This window comes from Elgaria multicarinata, chromosome 4 (genome assembly GCF_023053635.1).
Source record: "Elgaria multicarinata webbii isolate HBS135686 ecotype San Diego chromosome 4, rElgMul1.1.pri, whole genome shotgun sequence".
Taxonomy (NCBI): domain Eukaryota; kingdom Metazoa; phylum Chordata; class Lepidosauria; order Squamata; family Anguidae; genus Elgaria; species Elgaria multicarinata.
In genome coordinates, this window is record NC_086174.1 from 145895657 (window position 1) to 145923059 (window position 27403).

The following is a 27403-nucleotide window of genomic DNA, read 5'->3' on the forward strand; positions in this document are numbered from 1 at the left end:
TCACAATGGTAAGAGGCCTGGTAGGTGGTTAAAAGAACAGAAAAGGTAGTACAGCTTATGACTGACACAAAATCTGATGATCGGCACTATGTATAGCCATGATTTGAAAAAGGCTTTCCGACAGACACAAGTGTTGGTGAATCAGTGCAGTGAAAATCCGGCATCTTCTCAAACCAGGAAGAATTGGTTCCTTCCTCTTGAGCCTGATCTTAGCAAGAAGACTAATGTGTAGCACAACTGCAGTGAGTGCACTTTCAAATGAGCTTAGTACTGAAATTGTGTACATCTAGATACTCCCTAATGCAGCTATGGTGCTAACAACTTGAAGCCTTCTGTGCTTGGGCTTAGCTCATTTACTCGAGATTGCACTGAAATGCATCGAGACCCAAAGATCAACAGATAAAACAACTTGCCATTAGGGATTTGAACTTTGCATCAAATGGAATGTATGTACCTGATTAAAAACAGTTTTTAATCATTCTTCCTCTGAGCTGTGATGTTAAGCAGCGCATCAATTAAGGAAGAAAAATTCATTGTAGGATTAGGGCTATGTTGCAAGTTAATGGATAAATTATTCATGCAAGTTAAGGAGCAAGTACTTCAAAATAAGGCAAATGCCAGCCTTCTTCAAGCCGAGTGCCCCAGCATTCCTGAACGCTGGCCATGCTAGCTAGAGCCGGTGGGAGACACAAAACGTCTGGAAGCACCAGGTTGGGAAAAGCTGGCGTATCCTATCTCTTAACACAAGATGGAGAAAAACCACTAACAAACTTTCCTTATTCTCTTTGGACAGCTCATTCCACAAGGTTTTTGTATAGCCGTTACACCCCTGTAAACATCAGAACAAGAGAACCGCTCAAGATCTTGAAGCAATCATAAGAAAAAATGAAATCATACCTACAACAAAGCAACTAAATACAATCACATTATAATGGATTTTGGCTGTATAAATTGTCTAAAAGGCCACTTTTAACTCCACATGCATAAAATGTAAATTTAATAACAAACATTTATATACCTTTGCTACACATTTGGAATTTAAAGAACTGAAGAAGAAAGATAGAATTAGGATCCACTTCATCATCAATTCATACACTTTGCATTATTTATAATGCTTGTTTATTTCCTGCACCATTCTCTTAAAAATATATTCAAAACAAAGAATAATATTGACTCTCCCAATAAACTTTTTTTCTTATTTACATTCCAATATTCCATTATACACAAAGTAAAGACTTCATGACCGTACATTATCTTTATAGAGCCTTTCAAAATACATAACAGCTTGAAGCTATGCAACATTTAAGCCAGAAAAAGTACCACCAATTGAATAATTGAAAAAAAAACCCAGATCATAACCCTGCTCTAGATTGTTTCACTGAAACCAACCACTCTTTGTCAAAAAGAAAAGAAATATATGGCCCATAACTGGAAGAAGAGAGTGTGTTTAAATTACCACTGGACCAACTGAAACCATTAAATAATGTAAAGTTACTCTTGTATTTCAAAAGCCTGTACGTTCCATATGTGAATCAATAACATTTGCTATCACACACACACCACACAATTTTTTAAACCATGTCCACTTGCGATTTCAGGGCATTATTTTCTTATAGGCTAAGCCATTAACAAGTAACAATGTTTTGTAACATGAATTTATCCATACATTATTTTCATGTGCACAACTGGGAACAGCGTGTGGGAAACAAATTCTCAAATACATTCAAACAAAGTGAAAGAATATAAAGCTACAGCAGCACTTGTTTCAAGTTAGGGTGCCTGTGGTTGCAATAAGGAGTATAAAATGAGAGTAAAATTCTCAACATCTGTTAAAACACAAAGGAGCTTATTATACAAAAACGACATTTGGGTTCTCCTTGCTGGCCAGATGAGTAGCCGTTCAGCTTGCTGGGCTCTCTAGCCGGCAAACGCCTCCTTCAATTGCCACTGACTGCCCTGCCACAGCTCCAGGCGGAAGCCTTGAAATATGAGTCTGTAGAGAAATTTGTGAGAATTTAGAAAACACAAAGGTAGACAAAGAAAGCATTAGATAGCAATAACAAAAACAGAGATCAGCGCCTATGTATCTGTGGCAGCCAATGGGTAGAGGACACGGTACACTATATGCTACACTGTAAACTGTATAAAACACCAAGGGGAAAATGTTTAGAGAAGCTCTTAAGGGTGATTCCTACCCTCAGTGATATGGACAAGGTCACCTAGAGGTGACCACATTACACCAGTTTTAAAATCTCATCACTGGCTGCCGATTAGTTTCCTGGCGAAGTACAAAGTGTTGGCTATTACCTTTAAAGCCCTACGTGGTTCGGGTCTAGGCTACCTGCGGGATCGCCTTCTCCCGTACAATCCACTCTGCACTTTCAGGTCCTCTGGGAAGAATCTACTTCAGCTAGTACAAACTAGATTAACAACTGTTGCCCAGAGGACCTTCTCTTCTGCTGCTCTCAGACTGTGGAATGGCCTGCCGGAGGAAATTCGTCAATTTGACGGTCTTTTAGAATTTAAAAAAGCAACAAAGACTGATTTATTCCAGCAAGCCTATCCAGTGAAATTTTAGAATATTTTAAAGATGTTTTAATCATGTATGGTATGTTTTTAATCAATTTTTAATGTGTATTTTATATCTTGTTTTTATACTTTGTTTTATACTTTGAATGGTTTTAGTTTTTGTGAACCGCCCAGGGAGCTTCGGCTGTTGGGTGGTATAAAAATGCAATAAATAATAATAATAATAATAATAATAATAATAATAATAATAATAAAATCTACTGTCCAGTACAGACAGGTTTGTACAGACAGGTTTAACACAGCCAAATTTGCTGTGAAGACTGCTCACCTTAGACAAACTCATGTGGCTTGCTGTGGCATTACCCCACAGTTCTGTTCCCTTACGTATGTCTGGCCTTGTATGTCTACTGAGTACAGAATGTTGGACTGAGTGGGTGTGGCTGATGACACTGTGAAAGGGGGGGAGTATAAATGTTGGCTGGTTGGTTGGGAGTGGGGAGTGTCAGTTAGGATTGTCAGTGGTGTGGAGAGTGAAAGGAGATAAGATTTTGAGAGACTTAAGATTACTGTTGTTATTATTAAAACTAGTAGATTAAGCAGGTTAACTTGAATTTGAAGTAACTAAGATCTGTTAAACAAAAATAAACGTTTTCTTTTGTTTTGTTACCTCAAACTACGTGGCTGCTTGGCTTTATCACCTGCTCTACAGTTACTATCATAAACACCTTATATATAACCTTCAGCTTATTACATACACAGTAAAACCTTTTCAGATTCTAGCCTTTACCCTCTCATATGAGGGAAAGGTTGTGTTTTACCCTGCCCTCAGATTGTTCAAGTGGTGGCGCTTGGCTTGAGGAGGGTTTGTGTGCGACAAGGCCTGGTGTGTGAGGCCTATGTCATGACACCTGCCTTGAGATGTAAGGTTTTAGTTGTATGTGCATGTATGTTTTAATTTTAACATGTAACGTTTTAGTTGTATGCGCATGTATGTTTTAGCATTTTATAACATTTTATCTATTCTTTTTTTATATGACACACTTTTATACTCTGCGTATAACTTTTGTCTATGTAATTGGCTAAAGCCTGTATTTGGTTGCCTTCAATAAATTGATTGATAGTAACAGTACAGAATAAGGCTATTATTATTTTTATTATTTCTTTACCGCCCAATAGTGGAAGCTCTCTGGGCAGTTTACAACAGTTCATAAGATAACAATCCTACACACATTTATCTGGGAGAAAATCCCACTGAAATCAATAGGGCTTACTTCTCAGTTAGCACATAAGGGATTGTGCTGTAAATTTCCCATTCATTAGCACAGACCCTCAGGTGTCAATGTAAGAGAATATTGAGAAACAACATGTCCAAGATTATTAAATGACCTATATAAATATTGTAATGTCATAAAGACTGAATTCTAAATAGAGAAATATTATCTTATTCTTAATATTAATCATTACAAAGACTTATCACATATATATTTGTCACTGGAATAGGCTAATTAATATGATTTATAACAGCTGCTTACTTTTGATATTTTGCTTTTGAGTCTGTAACAATGGCCTAATCTACACCAAGCAGGATATTGTGGTATGAAAGTGGTGTATAAAAGGCAGGAGCCACACCAACCAGGATATAGCACTATGAAAGAGGCATAAGGTATGTGCCAGTGGGCCCCAATAGTTAGTCAGTGCACTTCAATGCCGCTATAAAGCAGTAGTGTGGCTCCTGCCTTTTATAAACCACTCTTATACCACTTTCATAGTGCAATATCCTGCTTGGTGTAGATTAGGCCACTGTTTCAGCACCAGTGATACCTTTTTCTATACACCTTTCTGCCATACTATGTTACAGCTTGAGAAATGCTAAATCCTAGCTCTCTTCTCCCACTCAGGATAGAATGTTTTCTGCTGTAAATCAGCAAACATGCAGATTCAGAAATTGAGGTGTCAGCAAGATGGAATTACTACTAATATATTTTGCATCAGGGAAAGATTAATAAGATGCAAGATTCAGGACTGAAGTTTCAAAGACTCTCTTCTTATGAACTCTTGGCTCATGAATGCCCCAGGTGCATAATCAAGATGGCTTCTTGTGAGTTCTGAGAGCTACAGACATATCAAATGGCAGCACACACTCATTCAATTATAATGGAACAATTAGTACCGTTTCTGCCTAGGATTTTTAAGTGCAGAGCATCCTTAGAGATGGAAGGGACCAGCCATCTTGTATTCTAATCCCTTACATAGAAGGCAGAACTTTTCACCTACTATCACCATATAGGATAATCTTCACAAACATTCTACTTTGACGTTTAAAAGTCAAATCATCATCATCATCATTATTTTTGCAATGTTGCCATTTCTCTCCACATGGTTTTTGGGATGTTCAAAGCATTCACATACCACAGAGTGAGCTGAGTAGCAAGATAACATTTAAATGTCACCTTTAGCAAGGTAACATTTAAACTTCTGAAGTCCCTAGAATACACAGTGGAAAGAGATGATTTTGTTCGAGCTAAGCAAGATATTGTCACTACCTCTCCAAACACATTATGCAATTTTCACTATGCTACTTGAAGGAATGGGCTAGAATCACTTTTGTGACACATGTAATACTCAAAAGTTTTGCAAACTGTTACGTACATCATGAGTAAATACATCATAGAAATCAAAGATGCACATCAGGGACTCCAAAATGAAGATCGGTGTATTTTAATTCTTAGACAATAATAATAATAATAATAATAATAATAATAATAATAATGTTGTAAATAATAACTAGCTCAAGCACTGACACCATAAACACAGTGCAACAAAATGCTCATATAGAAAGTAAAGGGGGCACTAAATGAAAAAAATATTATGCAGTAGTACACAGACATTTCAGCAATTCTGTTGCCATATGGCAGAAATACAAACCTCACATTCTGCACATTTTCTTAGATTTGTTTACTACACGAAGGCATTGTGTGCAAGCAGAATATTTATAGCATAAGAACAAAACATTCCTATACAAACTAATGCCAGTACATTGCTGAGAGCTGATATACAGTATTGACATATTTCACAAAAACAATCACGGATAAATAGCAGCAAATAATAAGAACAGAAAACTCAAAAACTAAGGAAAAGGCATGTATATGAATTTTAAATTTTGTATTTAAAAGAAAAGAAACCACCATAGTGAACAGAATGACAGTAGAATTACTGAACACAAGTAGGGATATGTTTGGATGGTATAAAAAGCTCGGAATTATAATAATCTACCATTTTGTAATCTAAGGTAAGAAAATCCCCAAGGTCAATATCTATTCATTAAGCCTTTGCAAAAAAAAATCCTTTTTCCATTGCCCTTCAAAAAGAGTGAAATATGTTAACAGAAGTGTCAAGAATCACAATCCACCAATGATTACTGAAGCTCCACACATAGAAAAAGGCATTATACATAGACATACTGTTTGTTTTTTGTTTTTGTATTTTTATATATAATTTTTATTAAACACTAACTAAAAAAAACCCATCAACATAAACATCACACACATAAACATATCATAATACATAACAAATTACATGAGTATTTAACTGTTAACGTATGTAATTTTATCCATAAACATAAACAAAAAGAAAACAAAGTGCTCCCCCTTCCCTTCGGGATCATTCCCGTTTCCAAAACCTTAAAACCTCTTCTGGAGGCGGTTTCCCGCTTCCCTTAGAAAACACATATACAAGGAACTGTCTCCAAATCCCCTCAAATTCATGCATTTTTACCATGCCTCTTCTTACTTTAATATTACAAGTCAGTTTATCATTAATAGCAATGTCCCAGACTTCTTTATACCATTCTTCAATACAATATTCTGCTTGAATCTTCCAGTTCCTTGCTACAGTTAATCTTGCCGCTGTCAGCAAATTAGTTATCAATTCTTTAATTTCTTTGGTACACTTTACATCATCATAAAGTGATAGTAATGCCACTCTTGGTGTCTATTCAAGCTTTATACCTACAATTCCTTTAATCTCAGTAAACACTATCTTCCAGAATTTTTGAACATATTTGCTTTCCCACCACATATGCAAATACGCTCCTTTGCCCCCACAACCTCTCCAACAATTTGCTGAATACTGTTTATTTATCATATTTAATCTCACAGGAGTTAGATACCACCTCCATATAATTTTATAATAATTCTCTTTTATTCTCACTGACATATTCCTTAACACTCTTTGTTTCCATAATCCTTCCCAACTCTGCTGCCCTATTTGTACCTTCAAATCTGTCTCCCACACCATCTTTCCTGAGTTTTCCATCACCCCATTCCCAAGCTATATTCTATATATCTCACTCATTAACCCTTTTATCACTGTTTTCTCTCTTATCTTCTTTTTTGATAATTAATTCCTCATATTTCATCAAGACTTTACAATCTCCATTTACTCTTATCCAATTCTTCGTCCATTGTTCCAATTGCCAATAATTTAACCAAGTTAATTTCTTTTCTTTTAACACTTCTTCTATTTTCTCACATGTATCCATCCCTCTTAACCAATCTCTTAACTTCATTTTATTTTCCTCTATTAAAATTTTACTCAAACTATTTTTTAAATTCCCAGGGAAATTCCTTAACATAATCACTGGTGTTAAAGGAGAAATACTCGAGAGTAGCTCCTTTCTATATTTTTTCCAAATTTCCCAATGGAACTTTAAATAGAGATTACTTATTCTTTCAACCCAATTTTTACTTCCTTCTCTAAAAAATACATTTTCTAAATTCCAGTCTATTTCCATTCTAGTATTATCTTCCAACCATTCTAAATCTCCTACTCCTAGCATTGCTTCTGCAATGTGCCTTAACCTGTTGGCTACATAATATAGTTTAATATTTGGGAGTCCCAATCCTCCTTTTTTTGGCTTAAATACCATTTATTTTTATTTATCCTCGCTTTCCTATCCCCATTACAAAAATTGTTTATAATATTCTGCCAACTTTTTAATTCTATTTGTTATTTTTATTGGTAGTATTCTAAAAATAAAATTAATCTTTGGTAAAATTTTCATTTTTATTAAAGCTATTCTGCCAAACCATGATAGATTCAACTTTTTATATTTTGTCAATTTATCTATAACCTCCATTTTTAGTCTATTCAAATTTTCCTTCTCTAAATTGTCTGCATTTTTTGTAATTCTAATTCCCAAATATTTAATCTGTTCCTTAACTTTCATTTCCTTTTCTTTTTCTTCCCAATCCTTCTCTTCCTTTTTAGTATAATTAAATAACATCAACTCTGATTTTGACCAATTTATTCTTAATCCAGTAACTTCTTCAAATTCTTTCAGATGCTGTTTAATTCTTCCTATTTTTTCAACTGGGTTTTTAATCGTTACCAATGTATCGTCTGCAAACATATTCAATTTTATTTTTTTAATACTTCCTATCCCTTCAAGCTCCCCATCATCTCTTATTACATTTGCTAATAATTCCATAACCAGTACAAATACAGGTGAGAGTGGGCATCCTTGTCTTGTTCCTCTGGCCAGTCGTATTTTGTCTGTTAGTCCATCATTTACCACCACTAATGCTGTATTTTGAGAGTATAATTGTTCTATTATTCCTCTAAATTTGTCTCCAAATCCCAATCTTTTTATTATCAACTTTAATGCTTGCCAACTCACACAATCAAAGGCCTTAAATCTATCCAACGCTAATATTCCCGTCTTAATCTTAGTCTTTTTTACCTCTTGAATTATGTTTAAAACTCTTCCAACTAAATTATGCATTTGTCTGCCTACTACAAAACCACAATGATCTTTTCCTATATATTTAGCTATAAATTTATTCAATCGTTATGCTAAAATAGTTGGAAAAAAAATTGCATCTTGATTTATTAATGAGATCGGTCTATACGAATCAGGGGCATTTAAATCCTTATCTGGTTTTGGAATTAATATAATTAATGATTGTTCCCATGATTTTGGAATCTTCTCCCCCTCTTTTATACCATTATACAAATTTAGTAATTTTGGTATTAATAACTTTTTAAAAGTTTTATAATACTCCGTTCCCAATCCATCTACCCCGGGAGATTTACCCCCCTTCAAATTCTCTATAACAGTAAGCCTTTTACTTTAAGATTGTTACTTTTTTATTATCTCCATAGTGAAAATGTCACTTTCCAGTTGCTCCAGCTCCTTCCTTCCCTCCTTCTGCTTGTTTAGATATGGCATCATCGTAGAATCCCAGACTTTTTAACAGCTCCTGACCCTGCTCCAGTGAGGTTACTCTCTGCTGTTTCCCCGCATACGTAAATCTCAAAAAAACCAGGTAACCCCATGAGTAAAACACTCCTTTTCCCTTTAACTTATCAGTAATTGGCTTTATACTTCGTCTCCAGCTGATGGTTTGCTGGCAAAGATCATTATAGATTTGGACAGACGTGTCTCGATATTTCAACATAGCAAGCGACCTCAGCTTCTTCATAAGCTGCTCCTTTTTAAAGTAATTGCCAAATTTCATCAAAATATCCCTTGGAGTGGCTATAGATCTTTGTCCACCCACTCTGTGCACCCTGTCCACATCTTCGTTGGTAATCATTAGATCTGGTGTTATCTCTTTAAACCATCTCAAGAGTATCTTCCTCAGATCTTCTCCTTGGGCCTCCTGGAAATTTTTAATATGAATCAAAGACCGTCGATTCTGGTCTTCAAGCTGAATCAGCCTTTTTTCATGTGCATCAAACTCCATGTTATGCTTCTCTTCAAGCTGATCCAATTGCTTTGACAATCGACTTACTTCCAGTTGAGTTAATTTAATATCTGTATCATTTTGAACTACCTTTGTGGGAAGGTCATCCAATCTTTTATTTACATCTTCGCCCACTTTATCTACCCTTTCAAACAAAGCCTTGTTGTTAATAAGAATAAATTCTTTAATCTCCGCCACGTCGTCACTTGGCTTCTTTCCAGCTTTTGACGCCATGTTATCGCCAGGGTCCGTTTCTTCTTCAGAGTCAGTTAAAGATATTTTTGTCAATCGGGCAGAAGAATGATTGGAGGGATGGACTCACAATCTGCACCATGTAGGTTTATTTAATTTTTGCCCTCTGGTACTTTTAGGACTGGACATAAATTCGGCTGTTATTCATTCCCAGACGGAAGTCAGCTAGCAATATAAATCTTATTCTTATCGCTCTTCCTTAGTCTGGGTTTAAAGGTAGCTTTACAGCTCTTCTAAATAACAAATCACTTTTTATCTCTCTGCTCTCCGACAAACAGCTTTACTGTACGCTAATTAGGCCGCGCTAATAAACAGTGTAGAAATAGTCCTACACAGCCTTAAACGCCAGAGTTTTTTTAATCGCCGATGGCAGAGACTTTCATAAATAACTTCCTTCTAAAATCTTGCCCATTAATTAGAGATAATAAAGTTTAAAGGCTTCCTTTTCAAGAGCCGGCAAAAGACCTACCGGTTCATCGGACAGCCAGGCTCCGCCCCATAGACATACTGTTTGGTGGATTGTGGCCCCACATCTTCCTGTTTCTATACTATCCTGTATTGTAATTAAAATTATCTTTGTTGTACACAATTAAATGTTTTATTTTAGGCTCCCATTTACTTCTACCAAAATAGTTCCCAAATGTCTTAGTCTGTTAAGAAATGCCATATGCAATATCTTTTTTTAAAAAACAAAACACCTCATCCACTATCTCTCTTATAAATATGACTGCCATTGACCTGTCTTAAATACTAATGGAAAAGATTGTAGCAAACTCATTTCAAGTTTGTGGTTATAGCAATAGCCTCATTTGCAATCACATAGGGGTAAAATCCAATCAAGCTTTTTCATTGTTGGAACTGTGATTTCCATGCCCCTGCAGCCCCGTTCACCCTCAAAATCTGTTCTGGAGAGTTGTAGAACAGATTTCTGGGAGCCGGGGGAGGAAAGAGTGAGAAAGTCCTATTGAACAAGTGGACAGCTGCCTGCAAGATGTAGGCTTCTGCCCAGAATGTTTAGAATTGGCTGCTTCTATTGCCTAGGTGTTATTATTTCCCCAAAATGAGAAAACAAAATATCTATATACTGATAAGCTGGAGAACTAGAAGTATAGTGTGCAGCATCAAAGGTCTGTAAGCCTGAGGAATGCCCATCCTTCTTCTGTTCAAAATCCTATCCATGGGTTCCATCACACTGGGGGTTAACATGCTCCCTACCATCACTTTTCCGCCTGTGTTTTTGTTCCTCACTTACTTCCTCTTTTCAAAAGAGTTAGTACAGAACGAGTGAGTGTGAGGCCCATTGAGTCCGCTGCTCTTATGGCACTGCTTCTCCTGCACATAGCAGGAGAGAGCGGCAATTCCGAGTTTAAAAAACCATCGGACTTAGTAAGGTTGTTTTGTTGTTGTTGCACAAGGAAGGCCAGAAGAGGCGGAAGGGGTGCAGGAGGCAGACGACGTCATGTGAGGGCCCTGATCAAACTCCGTGAGGGCCCAGTAATGAGTGTGCAATAAAACGCTCGTCAGATGGAGCTCTATGTGTGTGATCAGCATGGACAAAAGCTTCAGCATCCAATACACAGTTGGCATCAAGGGAAGGCAAAGAAAGGGAAGAGGGAAATGAGCACCTCAATGCTCCCTCCTTTCCTTCCCAATAGATAATCAGCTATCAGAGGCTTTACTCTGAAAGCTGACAATTACAAGCTACTTGATTCTATTCTAAAAATCTACAAAACGGAGGTGACAAAACAGTCCTGAATTCCTGTATAGGCAAGGTGGATGCTGGAATTTTGCCCACATCTGGCTTTGGCATTCATACCACAGTGATCTTTCTGAGGAAACTGAATTGGTAAGTGGTCTCTTTAGGGGTCACGCAACTGCAAATATAGTGACATAAATGTTTTTCCTGCTATATGTATTCAACTTTTACTTTCCTTTTGGACCCCAATTTAAATCTAACATTATTAGGAAAGAGAAAGAAAGATACATTTGGCAGCATAAAATTGAAGCCAGGCATAGGGAAAGATTCAAGCTTCATGGCATGAATTCAAAGTATCAGGTATTTTACTTTAAATTGGCAGTCAAATTTGGAGCGCCTTCAAATAGTGCCAATAACTAGCATTCAAAAATTAAGACTTTGTACAAGAGTGACATAAAACATAAATCCCCTTAGACTAGATTATATTCTAAGCAGAATTTCAAATAACATTTCAGATCCCAAACATCTCTGAAATACATACATTTGCAAAAAGGGTTCTCTGGACACTAGGCAATTAGCGTCCAGAGAACCTTTTTTGCATGACTCTAGATGCCAATACGTTAAGAGACTATCTATGACACCACAGCATGATAGAATTGCTGTCTCTCTTCAGGTGGAGGAAAGGAAACAGGCATTGAGAACAGATCTTTCAGAAAACCAAATACTACAACGCAAACAAAAATACTATAATTGATCAAATATCCTTAAAATTGCCTTTAGAAATCCAACTCATCTTCAAACAAACAAGAGGGATACAGCTTAAACCCACACAAAGGCTACAACGCTAAGCACACATACTTGAAATAAGCACCATTGCAATCAGTGGGATTCACTGCTGAATAAACATGGTTAGATCAGGCTGAAAGTGTTCAAGCTTAGATGAAGCTGAACTAGGTCCATCACCATACACACAATGGACAATGAGTGATTACATTTCTACTACTGGCAAACATGTAGGGCATTGGAGAAGCAAGGAGAGCCCATCCCACAATAATAAGTACTTGCATTCCTACCACCCATACATCAACCCACATTGAAATTGCACCACAAATGCTTTCCCTCAGGCGCTCACTTAAATCTCTTTATAATCTCCAAGAAGATCTGAATCACATTTCTTCTTCATGCCTTTTTTTCAACGCCGTTTTCAAAAAAACACAGTGCTAATTTTAGGAAGCATCACGCTGAAGGACAGAAATGGAAATGGCACGAATGAGAGTTGTACTGAACTGTAGCCCAAAATAACATTTCCACAGGCAAATAGGTTGTTTCCTCCCAACCAACCATTTCCCATCTTCCTCCTCAGAAGTATATTTTAAGACAGACTAAATACAGTTGATGGAAAAGAGAGTTTCAAACTCAGCGAGCTACTCGTTTTTAATTGAAACCCTGATCATGAGCCATTTACAGCTAGTCAGTTCTTGTTGTCTAAATCTATTAAGCTTTCCGAGAAAGCATCCAATGCCAATGGACAAACTGTTAGCAATAGCGTTTCTGTTAGGTGATTAGTCAAATGTAAAGAGAGCATGTCCACAGGGAAAAAAATGCCTCATGTGGAAAAATGCTATTCTGGAAGGCAAGCATCCAAATAAAACTAGAATTCTGTCAACAACATAGTATAGTGCAACTCGTTGCTTGTTTTATAGACTTTTTTCTTTCAGATGTACTACTCGTCCAATGCCAGCATGTACGATAGACTAATGACGTAACATGTAGAAGAGAAAACATTTTAGCAAATACCAAATATTATTTTAAGTGTAAATAACCCATTCACTTCTCAAACCAAGATGTGGCTGAATAATAGTAAGAGACCAATCTAGAGCTCTAGTAAATTAGCTCCTAGGAAATGTGTTAAGATATAGAAAGTGGAACAAATACCATGTGCCACATATATGGAGGATAGAAAGATATTCTGGGCTGCTAGAAGGGAAGCAGGTTCAGAAATATAATTACTATGGTGGACAGAGGGGGGAAAGAGAAAGATATATATATATATATTAGGCTCAGGTTCATCACAGTCAGGGACCTGTTCTATAACGGAGGGCTGCAGCTGGACAAACTGTCCTGCTCTGCTCTTAGAATATCAGAAAATTTGTTAGTTAGTTAGTTTATTATTATTATTATTATTATTTATATAGCACCATCAATGTACATGGTGCTGTACTTATTTATTACATTTAAGCCAATAGCTGAAGCTCTCTGGGCGGTTCACAAAAATTAAAACCATGAAAAGCATAAAACAACCAACAATTTAAAAACATGAACACAAAATACAATATAAAAAGCACAATCAGGATTAAAACCACACAGCAAAAATTGATATAAGTTAAAATATAGAATTAAATCAGCAAAGTTTAAATTTAACTTAAATGAAGGGTTAAAATGCTGAGAAAATAAAAAGGTCTTCAGCTGGCGACGAAAGGAGTAGTTGCATTTGATATTCTGGCAGTTCCCTTTTCTGAAGGATAATGGTCTTATGGTGACATTCATGCCTTTGAAACCTGAGGAAACGCTACTGCTATTCACACTATCTGGTGCTACCCTTGAAGCTGCAGCTTGCGAGTTAAAGAAGAAAATGGTGAGTTTTTTTAAAAAAAATATAAAGGAAAAGGAAAAAAACGCTTAGCATGAGTATAGCATTCTTAATGACACTATTATTTCAAAAACTTTAAACTGCAATTTTATGGCTGCTTTTTTTTAGGAAAAAAGGCAGAGTATAAAGTGAATTTCATTTATTTCTGTTTCAAAATGGTAATTATTCTTCCCAACTTTTCTTATGCTTATATCTATCAGCTGATTAGCAATTAAATAACCAAAGTCCACCAATGGACGTGCCCAAAAAATTATGTATCCACAGCCATGACTTACTTTCAAAATAAACATAAACACTGAGTGCGGGTGAATGAGTACAACATTTTTTTTAAAAAAAAAAACACCTTTATTTTTTATCTCATTTATTCAGTACAACGTGCATGGGCTAAACACAGCCTGAAAAAAGTTAAATGAAAACGTTCAAACACAGCCTAATTGAGTTAGGACACAAAGAGTAAGCTGAAATTATGTTCCACTGGTAGGTCAGCTAAATCTTATAATGATCTGGAGGAGCTTGGGAGGGCTGGGATGTATGATCAGCATACCCCCCAAATGGGTACCATATTTGGGTACCCATTTGGGTTTTATTTATTTAATTTTATTTAAATACCGCCCCATAGCCGAAGCTCTCTGCGTAACCTTTAACAACTTTCATACGGTGGGTAATTCCTCCTCTCTCCCAGTCCCCTTTCCTTTTGTGTCATGTCTTTTAGATTGTAAGCCTGTGGGCAGGGACTGTCAAGAAATACTTTTGTAAGCCGCCGTGAGAGCCTTTTTTGGCTGAATGGCGGCATAAAAATCCTTAAATAAATAAAAATAAATAAAAAAGTAAGCTTGTCCATTAATAAGTGATCCCAAAGCCTCTGAAACCAAGCCTTGACTGAAAAGTCCGCTGAGCTTTTCCACTGGACTTCAATTGTTGCTCCTGCTCCTGCTAAAGAATATAAAATGAAATCTTTATGCAGTGTAGACTTTGGGGGAATGCCCAGAATTGCAAGTCTTGGTGATGTTTTATTTCGTCATATTGTTTGGTCATAATTTCTTTGAAAACTTCATCCCAAAATGCCTCTAACAGAGGACATGACCAACATATGTGGATAAGTGTGGTGTAGTGGCTAAGGTGTTAGACTGGGAATCGGGCGATCTGGGTTCTAGTCCCAACTCGGCCATGGAAACTTTGAGCCAGTCACAGACTCTCAGCCCAACCTTCCTCACAGGGTTGTTGTTATGAGGATAACATGGAGAGGAGGAGGATTGTGTACGCCGCCTTGGGTTCCTTGGAGGAAAAAGGCGGGATATAAATGTAATAAATTAATAAGTGTACCAGTTCCATGTTTTGAAGTTCTTTTGTGCTTTGTTAGAGGTTAGTTAATACCATTGAGAAAGTGCTTTGAAAGTCAATTCCCTTGCCCTTGGCGCTTATTGCCTTCACTGAACCAGAAATAAAATGCTTGTCCCCAAGCGCATTTGCCTGTTGGGATCCCAAAATCTAGTTTCCAACATGAAACTTTCAATGCTTCAGATGACTCACAAAGTAATTCATTCAATCAGCAATTTGTATAGCTTGGATACTATGCTCTATAACTCTAGAGATCTGGAACTTGAAAGTCGTTCAAAATTAGTCACTGGGCACAGCCTTTGTTCATTATTTAAGCTGTTACACTTCAGAAAAGGAGAGTACGATTGACCTACTCTTACTTGATTTGTTTAGGGCAGTAATTCTACAAATGAACATTGTGTTCTTTTTCTTTTCCCAAGGAACACGGTGTTTATTTGCTATGTTTTAATTGTCTATTTTCAAGGTTAAAAATAATATATTTTATATTTTGAATCCCAACTTGCCATCTTTAAGCTGGTGTTAACTTCAAAAAATACAGAATTTCGTCTTTTACAAGAGCAGAGCAGTTTATGTCTTGATCATTACCAGTGAATGGCCATAGCATTTGTGGTTCGTTTCAGGAAAACATGTGCAGTCATAGGCTCAAAGGAAAAAGAAGGGGGGAGAAATTAGCTCTCCCTAAAGCAAGGTCACAAACATCTTTTAAAAGTGAACCAAGAAGAGCAGCTGTGTCTGTCAGCCCCATCAAGATGGCCAGCTGGAGAATTCGCTAGCAGCATAAAAAAATGCACACCAGATGTCCAATGAAAGATCTGCAAAGAGGAAAGGACCTCTGGGCACGAACACTGAAGTATTAGTCTTGTTAGCATCAAGATCTCATCAGCCACCAGGAAGACAGATACAACACAAGTATTACATAAACTTTAGGACTATATTACTTCTGATCTAACATTTAATTTGCCTAGTCATATAATGGCAGTAACACCTTCTCCCAATATGCTGACTCCAGGGAATATGGGAAATCAGCAATTGAACTGGTCCTTCCTTCACTTCCAATTTGACTTAATTCAAACAAAAGCTTGGAAAAAAAGAAATAATAATCTCTGTATCTTTAATTCTGTATCTTCCCCATCCCACCATTACAAATATGATCCTCTAAGGAACCCAGCCAAATCGCCATGCTTGACTCTACATCTAAGCCACTCGGTGGACAAATTTCTTCTACTTGGCTTTCAGAGAGCCAGGTTAATTTTCCTTCCACAATTCCCATGTTCCTTCAAACTCAACAATACTCCTTGACCTCATTTTCACCTCATTTGTATGTGTATTTTTGATCTTTTATCTTCCCTCTGATCCAAAATGTAGTTTGTGGTCGAAGTTCTGGGGACTATTTTCAACTTGAGAAATAGGAAATGTTGTTTGCAAAATATTTTTAGAGCAATTTCTGAAGGAAGCTATTCATTCTCCATTGTTTACTGTAGCTATTTCAATTAAGCTACACCAGAGGACAGCCTATATCAGATATCATGGCCACACCACAGCTGTCAGTTGTGAGCACCCCTTCCTTTATGCTAGGATCATCATAACCACTTGTGACCATCAAACCATAGCTTGGCCATGATGTCTGAACTAGGCCAAGGTTCTGTCTGGACATGGGAAGCTGCATTCCAAATTCAACAATGAAATTCATTGTCCTACAGTCTGCTATAAAGGGTAACATCAGCCCTTTAAATAGGATAGGGAAGAAATATTAATTAAAAAATGATTCCTGAAATTTTTTCAAGATTCTTTGTGGCTTACCTTAGCTTTGCCATCCTGAGCTGACATATACCCCACACACATGCTCTCTGTTGTATGACTCCACAGGAACTCCACTACAGATTGAAACATAACAATTCTTTATTTACGAGTGTAAAATAGAACACAAAAACATAGGATAAGTTCCTAAGAAAAATCACGTATTTATTCATTCCACTTTTTGATTTGTCAGACTTATTAGAAATATTTCCTTCCACACAAAATACAAGCGCACTACCTAATAATATGGTTTCATTGTGAACATGTGACAATGACATTTCTCCAAGGTGTTAGTTAAGTGTTAAGGTGAAGACTCAGTGCAGTTTTGGACTGGTTGGGACTCAGGATATCTGGGTTTTAATCCTCACTCAACCATGAAACTCAATGGGTGACTTTGGGCCAGTCACAGACACTCAGCCTAGCACACCTCACAGGTTGTTGCGAGGATAAAATGGAGAGAAGGACCCTCACGTAAACCATGTTGAGTTTCTTGCAAGAGGAAAAAATGGGATATAAATGTAATAATAAATAAATAAGCAGGGCAGTGGCGTTACACCCCACAAGTCAATTCCAAATGTATGTCTGCAGTGTGTAAGTCTGTGGTTTTTAGAATGTTGGCCTGAGTGGGCGGAGTTAGAATGTCTGGGGAGGGGGAGGAGTCATATATAAGGGAATGGCTGAGGGGATTGAGAATTCTTTTCTGGGAATCTTTTCAGGGAGACTTGTTAGGGACTCTTAGAGTCTGTAGTGCTCTCTGTATTTATGGTACTTAAGTTCTGGGAAATTTGAGGGTCAGTGTAGTGAGTGGTGTCTTTAGGGTGTGGTGTGCACGTAGTGGAAGTATATTAATCAATACTGATAATAAAGAAAGTTCAAGAGTGATTGTGTGAGAAAAAGGAAAGTGCGAATGTGAATGAGTGACCGGATTGTATGAAAGGTTTCAAAAAAGTTTTTAAATGTTATTTGAAACAAAGCTTATGAACTTTTAAAAATAAATTTTGATTGTTTTGTTTTTAAACTACCACAAAAGTCCCACGTGTCTGTTTGGCATTTATCATCTTAAGTTTACACATTTAGCACCCACTCTGACAATCATTCACCTAAGCAGATATAACTCACAGCGCATTATTATATATATTAAAATCCTTCTCCATTTTAAACCCCTTTCTCCACATAGTTTGGAGGAAGGTGAGTTTTATCCCTTGCCTCAGGTGGATCAAGCGGTGGTGCTTAGCTTGAGCAGGGAGTAGCCTTGGCCGGGTCTGGTGTTCAGAGCGTGTGTCGCCCCATAATAAGTGGTGGCAGACGTGAGGTCTGGTGTTCAGAGCCTGTGTCGTGGCAAGGGCTGCTCTGAATTTTTACCCACATACATTTCAGAGTATAAAATGCTCTTTCACAAGGAGTGAAAGGGTCCTTCCTACCTTCCATTTATTCATGGACTTTGCAAATGTGTTTGCAATAATTACTGCACTCATCAACTGCTGTTTAGGCACCTTTTCCCAACTGGATACATTTTTCCTTTCTCTTTTGTGAAGTGATCCCAGCCATTCATGGCACTATGTAGCCAATTGGATTTTCTATATGACTACACTAAGAGCAAACAAAACTAATTGATTTGCCCTCACTCTGAATAGCTGAGAGAAGGTAAACACATCCTTGTTTCAGAGGCAACCAGATTTTGCCATTCTGCAGTGATTTTACTGCAGCAAATCAGGATGTTGGTCTGGTGTGCTTAGCAACAAAACATCCCACCCACAATTTTTTTTTGCATCCCTTTGATACATATGAAAAACCAGTCAAACATGGGGCCACTTTTCAAAGGGTGCGAACAGGTTCACACACACAAAAAAACAATCTCTCATTTTAGCTCATCTTAGGTTGTTGCCAACATTGATTGCATTCTGACGCCAAGTAAAAACATGGCTTTTTAACAAAGCCTTTGATAGTTAAACTCACTGGCACATTGTTTTAACTGTTTTAACTGCATCTATTGCTTTTAAATTATATATTGTTTTAACTTGGATTATGGTTTAATTTGTTTTTAACTGTGTATATTTATTGTTTTGTACTGTATGTTTTTATCTGTACGCCGCCCTGAGATCTTAGTGATATAGGGCGGGATATAAATATTTTAAATAAATAAATAAATTGTCTTGTTTAGAGCACTGACTACACACTACTGTAGATTCTTACAATACAATAAATTGAAAAGCATCCATCTATAGTGATGAACAATTCAAGGTTTAATTCATAAGTCTTGCAAAACATATAAAACAATATTCCAATGCTATAACTTTACAATAAAATGACCTTCCTCAACACAATCTGCCTTCGTTTATAATTTAGGCTAGGAGTAAACTGGAAAGAAGTGCTTACAAAATTAATTTCATGACAACCCTCTAGGAACTAGGTACTCTGCATTTTGTGTGTGTAAGCAATAACCCCTCAAATCCCCTTAGCTACCGTTTTTTAAAGGCTATAGGGACTGACTTCCTAAAATTGAGGGGAGTCAAGGAATAGGCCTTTGTGTGACCTCCTTTCTGCTGATATTCAGCCTTCAATAGGTGGTCATTTGGACCCTCACCACCAACCATCCCACTCCCAACCACATTTTAACTTACTTTAGAATCTCCAGAATGTTGCTGACAAATTAAAAATTTGGTAAGAGTCTGTGTTTGGAAACAAGCACTTTAGGGGCTATAATTAATGTATATTTTAAATCCTTGTTTCCTTTCCTTCATTTTTTAAGCTCTCCGAAATTTTCTTTTTTAAAAATATACCTACTTAAGCACCTGATGTTAACACGCTCTTTTGGAATACACTATTCATTCAGAGCTTTCCTCAAACTCTTACCTAGCAGAGACTGCTTATCTTGTGAAGAGTTGGGTTCTGTAGAACACCTACAAGATCGAAGAACTATCACTCCTCCAAGAACACCATCCTCATTGGCTAGAAAAGGTGAACCTGCATAGAAATAGGAGAGGGATGGGATGAGAAAATATGGGAAATGAATGAGCAAATGGACTTTTAAAACTCTGCTGTCTCCCTTTTGAAATGGATGCTCATTGCCAAAAAAAGCTGCATCAGGTATAATTTCCATGAATGTTCTACTTACTCCCAGTGGATCAACTCTGTTATAACTTGATAGTCTGTCTCCAGCCAATACAAAGCAATAAAGAGGGTTCACAACAACAGCCATTCCAACAGGCTGAATGGAGGGAGATGAGACGGACTGCAGCACCATTCCACCAGCCCTGCTGAAACGCCTCCCATGTGAAGGCTCTTTCTCCCTCGACTGCAGCCACCAGCAACCATTCCAGCAGGCTGATGTGAGGGAAAGGAGAGGGGGGAAACAGAGTCTTTCCACCAGCTGTGCCAAAAGAATTAATTGTCTCCCTCTTCCCTCCCCATGCATTTTTCCTTGTGTGTCTTGTCTTTTTAGATTGTATGCCTGCAGGTATGGGCTGTCTTCAATTGATTAAAAACTTTGGGGCCTTTTAGGCTGAGGAGTGGAGTGGACATGTAAAATTTCTGGAAATTTTGAAGTCATGGGAAAAAATCGGGTTTTTTCCGGGGGGTTTCGGGGGGGAAATGAAATCTTCGGAAAAATTAAAATAATGCAATATTAGCAGTTTTTACAGATTGAAAGTCACTTTGTGACTTTAGGAACATAAAATGTAATTAAGTCCAAGTTGGTTTGGTATAAAATTATTACATTTGGTATATTAAAAGTACAGTGTATTCAAACAATTATTACAAATTGAATTTACTTCTTTGTGTGCTACAAGCTCCTGAACTGTTGGGAACACCTGAACTGTAAGGAACCTCTTTAGTTTTGCCAGTTTATGAGGCGTAGGCAAAAAATAATTAAAAACAAAAACAGAGGAAACCGTCAACATTAATAGCAAAGAAGTTTATTAATGTCTCTGCTAGTCCTCCACAGTGCTGAACAGACATAAAGCACCCATTCCCATAAAAAGAACTGAGAAAAAGGGAGGACCAAGATTCAATGAATATGCATGAAATTCAATCAGACTCATTTTCTGAGTTATAGCTATCCCTATCAGTTTCAGCCTCTGTTTCAGTGGCAGTGCCCCCTAGAGGCAGATATGCATCTTGCTCTTGAATTTGAGAGCTGTAATCTCAATTTGCAACCTAGGATTTGCTTGTCCTTGGTGCACAGAAATTGTGACAATCTGATACTGTACATAGTTTTTAGAAATCATTTGGAGAAGTAAACATTTGAACACCTTGTCTTAAACATTTTATTCATCATGCTAAAATAAAACATCCCATAACCCATTTTTTCTTCATTTTTTCAATTTTTCAGAAAAAAACCTAAAAAAGGCCTAGTAAAAACATGGGAGAAAACCATTCCCCGCCCCACCCCCCGGAATTTTTCCAGTTTTTTTCCGGCCTTTCACATCTCAACTGAGGAGCAGCATAAAAAATAATTCAAACAAATAAACAAATAACAAATCAGGATTACAATGGAAAGCAAAGTGTTCATTACCTTCGGGTTATAAGTAGAAGCACACACACGTAAGAAAGCAACCAAGACAGTCTTGCTTTTCATATCTCTAACACATATGTTTACAATGCCATTGCAAGACAATATCTTTTCATATATTCTATGAAGTATCGTGCTGGTTTATTAAAAGGACTTCCAATAACAGGACATTCTGAATTAAGGGGAACTTTTTTGTAACTGCGGATACGTAGCAGATAAAAAGCCCCTCAGCAGGCCAATTTGCCCTGTCTAAAGGCAACTTGTGCTATTAGTTTCAAGGGATGGTGTGATTTAGGATTTAACGAGAATAAAAAGACATTATGATGCTCGTGAAGTGCTCAGGCCATTTTATTGTGGCTAAGCAGTGCTGTCTAGCAAAGCAGATACTGGTAATAAATACAAAACTGTAATGAAGAGGAACTGGATAATAACTGGGGATTTAATTTTAAAAAAACCAGTTAAGGACTCATAAGAACGGCCCAGTCTCCCTTCTCACCTGAAATGATAGTTTGGGATGGAGAAATTGATGATGGTAGGCCAGTGCAGGTGGTCCTGAGCTTGACCAGTCCAGAGAGGGGGCTTAAATCCTATTCCCCCTGCATTATCACCAGTCCCAAATGTGTGCTATACCACTACAAAGGGGGAAACATATCAGAGTCAGCTATATGGCAAGATCCTAACCTAAGCAGTACAATGGGGTACTCACTGTCTAGGAGAGATCCTATTTTCCTTGTGTGTGGAAGGGGTAGAAGATTGACTAGAAGGACCACTTTGCTTTGTTGAGTAGGCCCAGAGAAAGTGACCCCTTGTTTTCATCACTGCTCTAAAAATTTTTGAACATTCTGTTTCTATGGGAGGGTGTTGGGCAGTATCCAATACTTGCTGCTGTGCCTCCGCTGATTCCGTTGCATTCGCAGGACCTGCCACGAGCACAACCATAACTCCCATTTTCAGGAAACCTGGAAATGGCAGGAAAATGCATGTTGCTTACCTGTAACTGTAGTTCTTTGAGTGGTCATCTGTGCAGTCACACTATGGGCTCTGCGCTGGCGCTGAGCTTTGCCTCGGAAATACTTCTCTAGCTGAGAAACGTTAATTTTGGCGGGAACCCTCCCCCACCATCCACTGCGCATGACTGCGCGTGTTCCCGCCTTCCCCTCAGTTCCTTTGAGACCGACTAACGATCTTGGTACCGAGAGGATAATCCTTCAGTGTATGACACCGAAGTGGGGACGGTGGGAGGGTTGTGTGACTGCACAGATGACCACTCAAAGAACTACAGTTACAGGTAAGCAACATGCATTTCTTTTTCGTGGTCTCTGTGCATCACACTATGGGCGATTACCAAGCTAACACTCACCGGTGGTGGGTCGGTGTCACTGGAGTACAGCTGATAACACTGCTCTGCCGAATGAAGAGTCTCTCCGAGAGCGGGTGTCGATGCTGTAGTGTTTAACGAAAGTTAGAGGACGTGACCATGTCGCTGCTTTGCAGATATCCTCTAACGAAATTCCTTTTGCAAAGGCAGTGGAAGTGGCTAAACTCCTTGCCGAATGTGCCCGTACTCCTTGAGGAAGGTGTATTTTAGCTAGACGGTAGGCTAGCGTGATAGTATGTACTATCCACTGAGCGAGTCTTTGAGTGGAGAGTGTTTGTTCTTTTTGTTTGCCTCCATAGCAAATGAAGAGATTTTGGGATTTTCGAAATGTCTTTGTTCTGTCTTTGTAGAACGCTAATGCTCTCCTCACATCTAGACAATGTAATGTTTTTTCCAGGTCTGTCGATGGAGAAGGGAAGAATGTTGGAAGGACGATATGTTGGTTGATATGGAAATCTGACACTATCTTAGGTAAGAAGGCAATGTCTGGTCTTAAGACAACTTTATCTTTGTGAAAGATAGTGAAAGGGGGGTCGATGCGGAGTGCTGACAGTTCGCTTGCTCTCCTCCCCGACGTTATTGCTACTAAGAATGCTACCTTCCAAGAAAGAAGGTGTATAGGAGCGGTAGCAAGAGGTTCGAATGGTTTTGTTGTTAGTGCATTTAGAATCACAGATAGACTCCAGTTGGGGGCAATAGGTCTTACTGGGGGTATTAGGTTTTTGAGGCCCCGTAGGAACTTCTTTATTATTGGAGTGGAGAAGATGGACCTATGTTGAATTTCCCCTCAATGTGCCGATATAGCGGCTAGATAGACACAAATAGAAGAATACTTTAGTTCTTTTTCATATAGGTGGTGTAAGAAGGTTAATATATTGGCAATGGAGCATTGGTCGGATTGGAAGGAGTTCGCCGCTGCGAAAGTACGGAAGCGTGTCCATTTTTTGGCATAGGATGCCCTGGTGGACTGTTTTATGCATGCTGATAGGACGTGTTGAACTTCTGGTGGTAGACGTGGAGACTTAGGTGATGTGCCGTTGTCTAGGTGTAATTGTGGTCAATCCTCCATGCCGTGAGTTTGAGTCTGTGTAGATCGGGGTGGAGGATTTGTCCGTTGTTGCATGACAGGAGGGATGGGGTCAAGGGTAGTCGGTAGGTGTGGCCGTTGGTGAGACGCGTTAGTGGTGAGAACCATGCCTGCCTGGGCCACCATGGTGCAATTAAAATGCAGTTTGTTTTGTCCTGTGTGATTTTCATAATCACTTTGTTTAGTAGTGGGAAAGGTGGGAATATGTAGAAGAGGGCATTCGTCCATTTGTGCATGAATGCGTCTCCCATGGAACCGTGACCTACCCCTCCTCTGGAGCAGAATTCTTTGCATATGGTGTTCTCTGCTGTGGCGAATAGGTCCACTTTTGGTTGACCCCAGGTTTCGAAGATTTGATGTAGTACCGCGTTCGACAATTGCCATTCGTGATGGAGAGTTAGTGTGCGGCTGAGAGAGTCTGCGAGGGTGTTGTCGTCCCCAGCTATGTGAAGAGCGGACAGATATATCCCTTTGGGGATAGACCATTTGAGGATTTGAAGAGTGAGGTCGACTAATTTTGGGGATCTTGTGCCCCCTTGCTTGTTTATGTGCCATAACACCGTGGTATTGTCGGTGAGCACATGATGATTTTTGATGTATGGCTCGAATGCTTTGAGGGCTTTTCTGACTGCCTCTAGTTCTAAGAAGTTGATGTAGTTGGTAGACTCTTTGGTTGTCCACTGGCCTTGGATTTGTAGTGTTCCGCAGTGGGCTCCCCAACCTGTTGTGGATGCATCGGTGGTAAGTATTCTGGATGGGGCTGGTTGTTGGAAGGGGACTCCACTTAAGAGGTGATGTGGCTTTGTCCACCATTGAAGGCTGTCGATAACCGTGGGTGGGATGTTTAGGAAGTGTCTTTTTGTGTCGCGGTCTTTGTTGTAGTGGTGAAGGAACCAAAGCTGTAGAGGGCGCATATGGAATCTGGCCTATTGCACGACTGTGGTAGTTGATGCTATGTATCCTAGGAGGCGTTAGATTTTGTGAGCCGATGTGCGTGGTTTCATGATGAGGGCCTTTGTTTTGTGGATGAGACGGTGCGCTCGATCTCGAGGTAAGTATGCTCTTCCCCAGCTGATTCTAATCTTGCCCCTATGAATTTTATGGATTGAGTTGGTTGTAAGATTGATTTCTCGGGGTTTACGTAGAGTCCGAGAGTGTGTAGGGTTTGAAGCGTCAGGGAGATGTTGTCGCACAAGGTTTCCTTTGAGTCCAATGTCAGTAACCAATCGTCTAGGTATGGGTATACCTCGACGTTGGATAGGCGGAGGTGGGCACAGACTACGCGTGGAGCTGTGCTGAGTCCAAAGGGGAGTACGCAGAATTGATAAATCTGTTCTCCGATGGCAAATCGGAGGTAGTGTCGGTGTGTCTCGGCGATGGAAATATGAAAATAAGCGTCTTTTAGGTCTACAACCGCAAACTATGCATTCTTTCTTAGAAGTTGTAGGATATTGTGTAGCGTCGTCATTTTGAACTTTTTGGGGCGAATGAAGTTGTTGAGATTTCTGAGGTCTAAGATCGGTCGGAGACCCCCATCCTTTTTCGGTACGGTGAAGTATTTGGAGAAAAAACCTCTGCGACTGAATTCGGGTGGAACACGTTCTATAGCTCCTTTTGAGAGGAGGATGGTAGTTTCGTGGGTGAGTGTGGTGGAGGGCGTCGTGATCTTCATGGTACCGAGAGGAGGGAGGGTCTCGAACTCGATTTTGTATCCTCGGAGGATAATTTGGAGTACCCAGGTGTCTGTGGTGATAGTTTCCCAGGCGTGGTAAAAATTGGATAGACGATCGCTGAATGCAATGTATTGGTTGTTTAGGAAGCTCGAGTCAAAGACGCCGCTTGTGTAAATTGTCCGGTTTCTGCTGAGGTCGGAAGTGGTTGGTTGGAGCATATGGTTTTCGTTGGAAGGATTGCGTAGGTTGGAATCTTGATGTTTTGTCCGTTGATTTTTGGGGGTACATCTGGTATTGACGGAACCATTTACGCCCTCTTTGGGGTTGGAGTTGGTTCTGCTGGCCTAATCCCATCTTTTTTGCATTATTTCTGGCTTTTTGGACTGTGTCCATTTTTTCGTCTGTGGAAGCATTAAATAGTCCGTCGCCATCGAATGGCAGTTCTTCTATTCTTGAACGTGCCTCTGGTGCCATTCCTGCTGACCTAAGCCAGGCATGGCGTCTAAGGGCTACGGAGCCCATCATCAGCTTGGCATAGCAGTCTGTCTGGTGTCGAGTAGTATTGATTTGAAGTTTTGATAGGCTTGAAGCTTCTGATTGGAAAACACGAGCTAATTCCCTCTGGTCTTCGGGCAAATAATAATCGCACAGTGAGCCGACTTTGTCCCAAAGAAATAACTGCTATCGGGACATAAGGGCTTGATAGTTAGTGACCCGTAAGTCTAGAGCTGATGCAGAGAATGCTCTTCGGCCAAGGAAGTCTAATCTTCTACCCTCTTTGTCCACAGTGGAAGAGTGGAATTTCTGAGATCTTGAATGGGACAACTCGACTATTATCGAATTTGGGCGTGGGTGAGTAAATAGAAATTCTACGTCTTTCTTTTGAACCCTGTACATCGATTCTAAGCGACGAGATGTCGGTGTCATTAACGAACGAGAGGTCCATGTTTGTTTAACAGCCTGAAGTAGAGTAGGTGCAAATGGAATTTCTACTGGAGCCGATGCCTCAGTGAATATTGGTTCGAAGATGGGGTCTGTAACCTGCTCTTGTTGTTGTTGTGCATCGACGCCGAGGGCATGAGCCATGCGGAGTATTTGCTCTGCAAAGGAGCCCATCTCTTCGGAAGGTGATCCTCTTTCTTTGGGGCCAAGGTTGTCATCAGGTGAGGGCAAGGACGGTTGTTCTGCTGATGTCGATGAGGAGTCAGACTCGTAGTCTTCAACGAGTATTGGAGATCTTGGTGAAGTTGCGCGTGGTTCATCGCGTGTTGTTTGAGCTGGTATTAGGCGTGTGTCTGTATTAGACGATGTCGTTGCCGGGTTTTGTGCTTGAGGTTGTGGAGGATGTTGTGTGTTACGTTCCTCACGGTGAGATGGTCTCCTATTGTAATAATATTCGTAGTGCCTTGGAGGGTATGAATATTCAGAGTAGCGATCGTGATCATGGTATGGTGATCTGGATCTGCTATGGTAATAGTGTCGATGTCTATTAGCGTATCGGTCGCTATAGGCTGATGGTGATCGATGTCGAGATCGAGATCTAGAGAAACGTCTATCTCGCTCGTAGCATTCGGCTCGAGAGTGGGTTTCGCTGTGTTCCCTCGATCTTGCTCTAGATGCGGGTCTAGATGTGGGTCGATGAGGAGGAGAAGATTGACCGTGCCTTGTGTTATCAGTGCTCGGCAGGTCTCTTTGAGTGAGAGGTATATTCGATAGCTGTGTAGGAGTCGGTGGTTCTCGAATTTCC

At 39.1% G+C, this 27403-nt stretch overlaps 2 protein-coding genes across 5 annotated transcripts in view; one reads left to right on the forward strand and one right to left on the reverse strand.

Annotated features, from left to right (window-relative positions):
- The window catches only part of ISM1 (isthmin 1), a 325195-nt gene that overhangs the window by 98315 nt on the left and 199477 nt on the right, over positions 1-27403 (forward strand). The window lies entirely within an intron of this gene.
- Positions 664-27403, reverse strand: part of TASP1 (taspase 1) — a 120368-nt gene continuing 93628 nt past the window's right edge. For all 3 annotated transcript variants that reach the window (XM_063125341.1, XM_063125340.1, XM_063125339.1), the window contains exons 12-14: positions 19862-19972; positions 17012-17085; positions 664-1993 (exon numbers count right to left, since the gene is read on the reverse strand). In XM_063125341.1, the coding sequence (XP_062981411.1) occupies positions 1901-1993; positions 17012-17085; positions 19862-19972 (278 nt within the window). In that variant the 3' untranslated portion in view covers positions 664-1900. The remainder of the gene's footprint in view (positions 1994-17011; positions 17086-19861; positions 19973-27403) is intronic.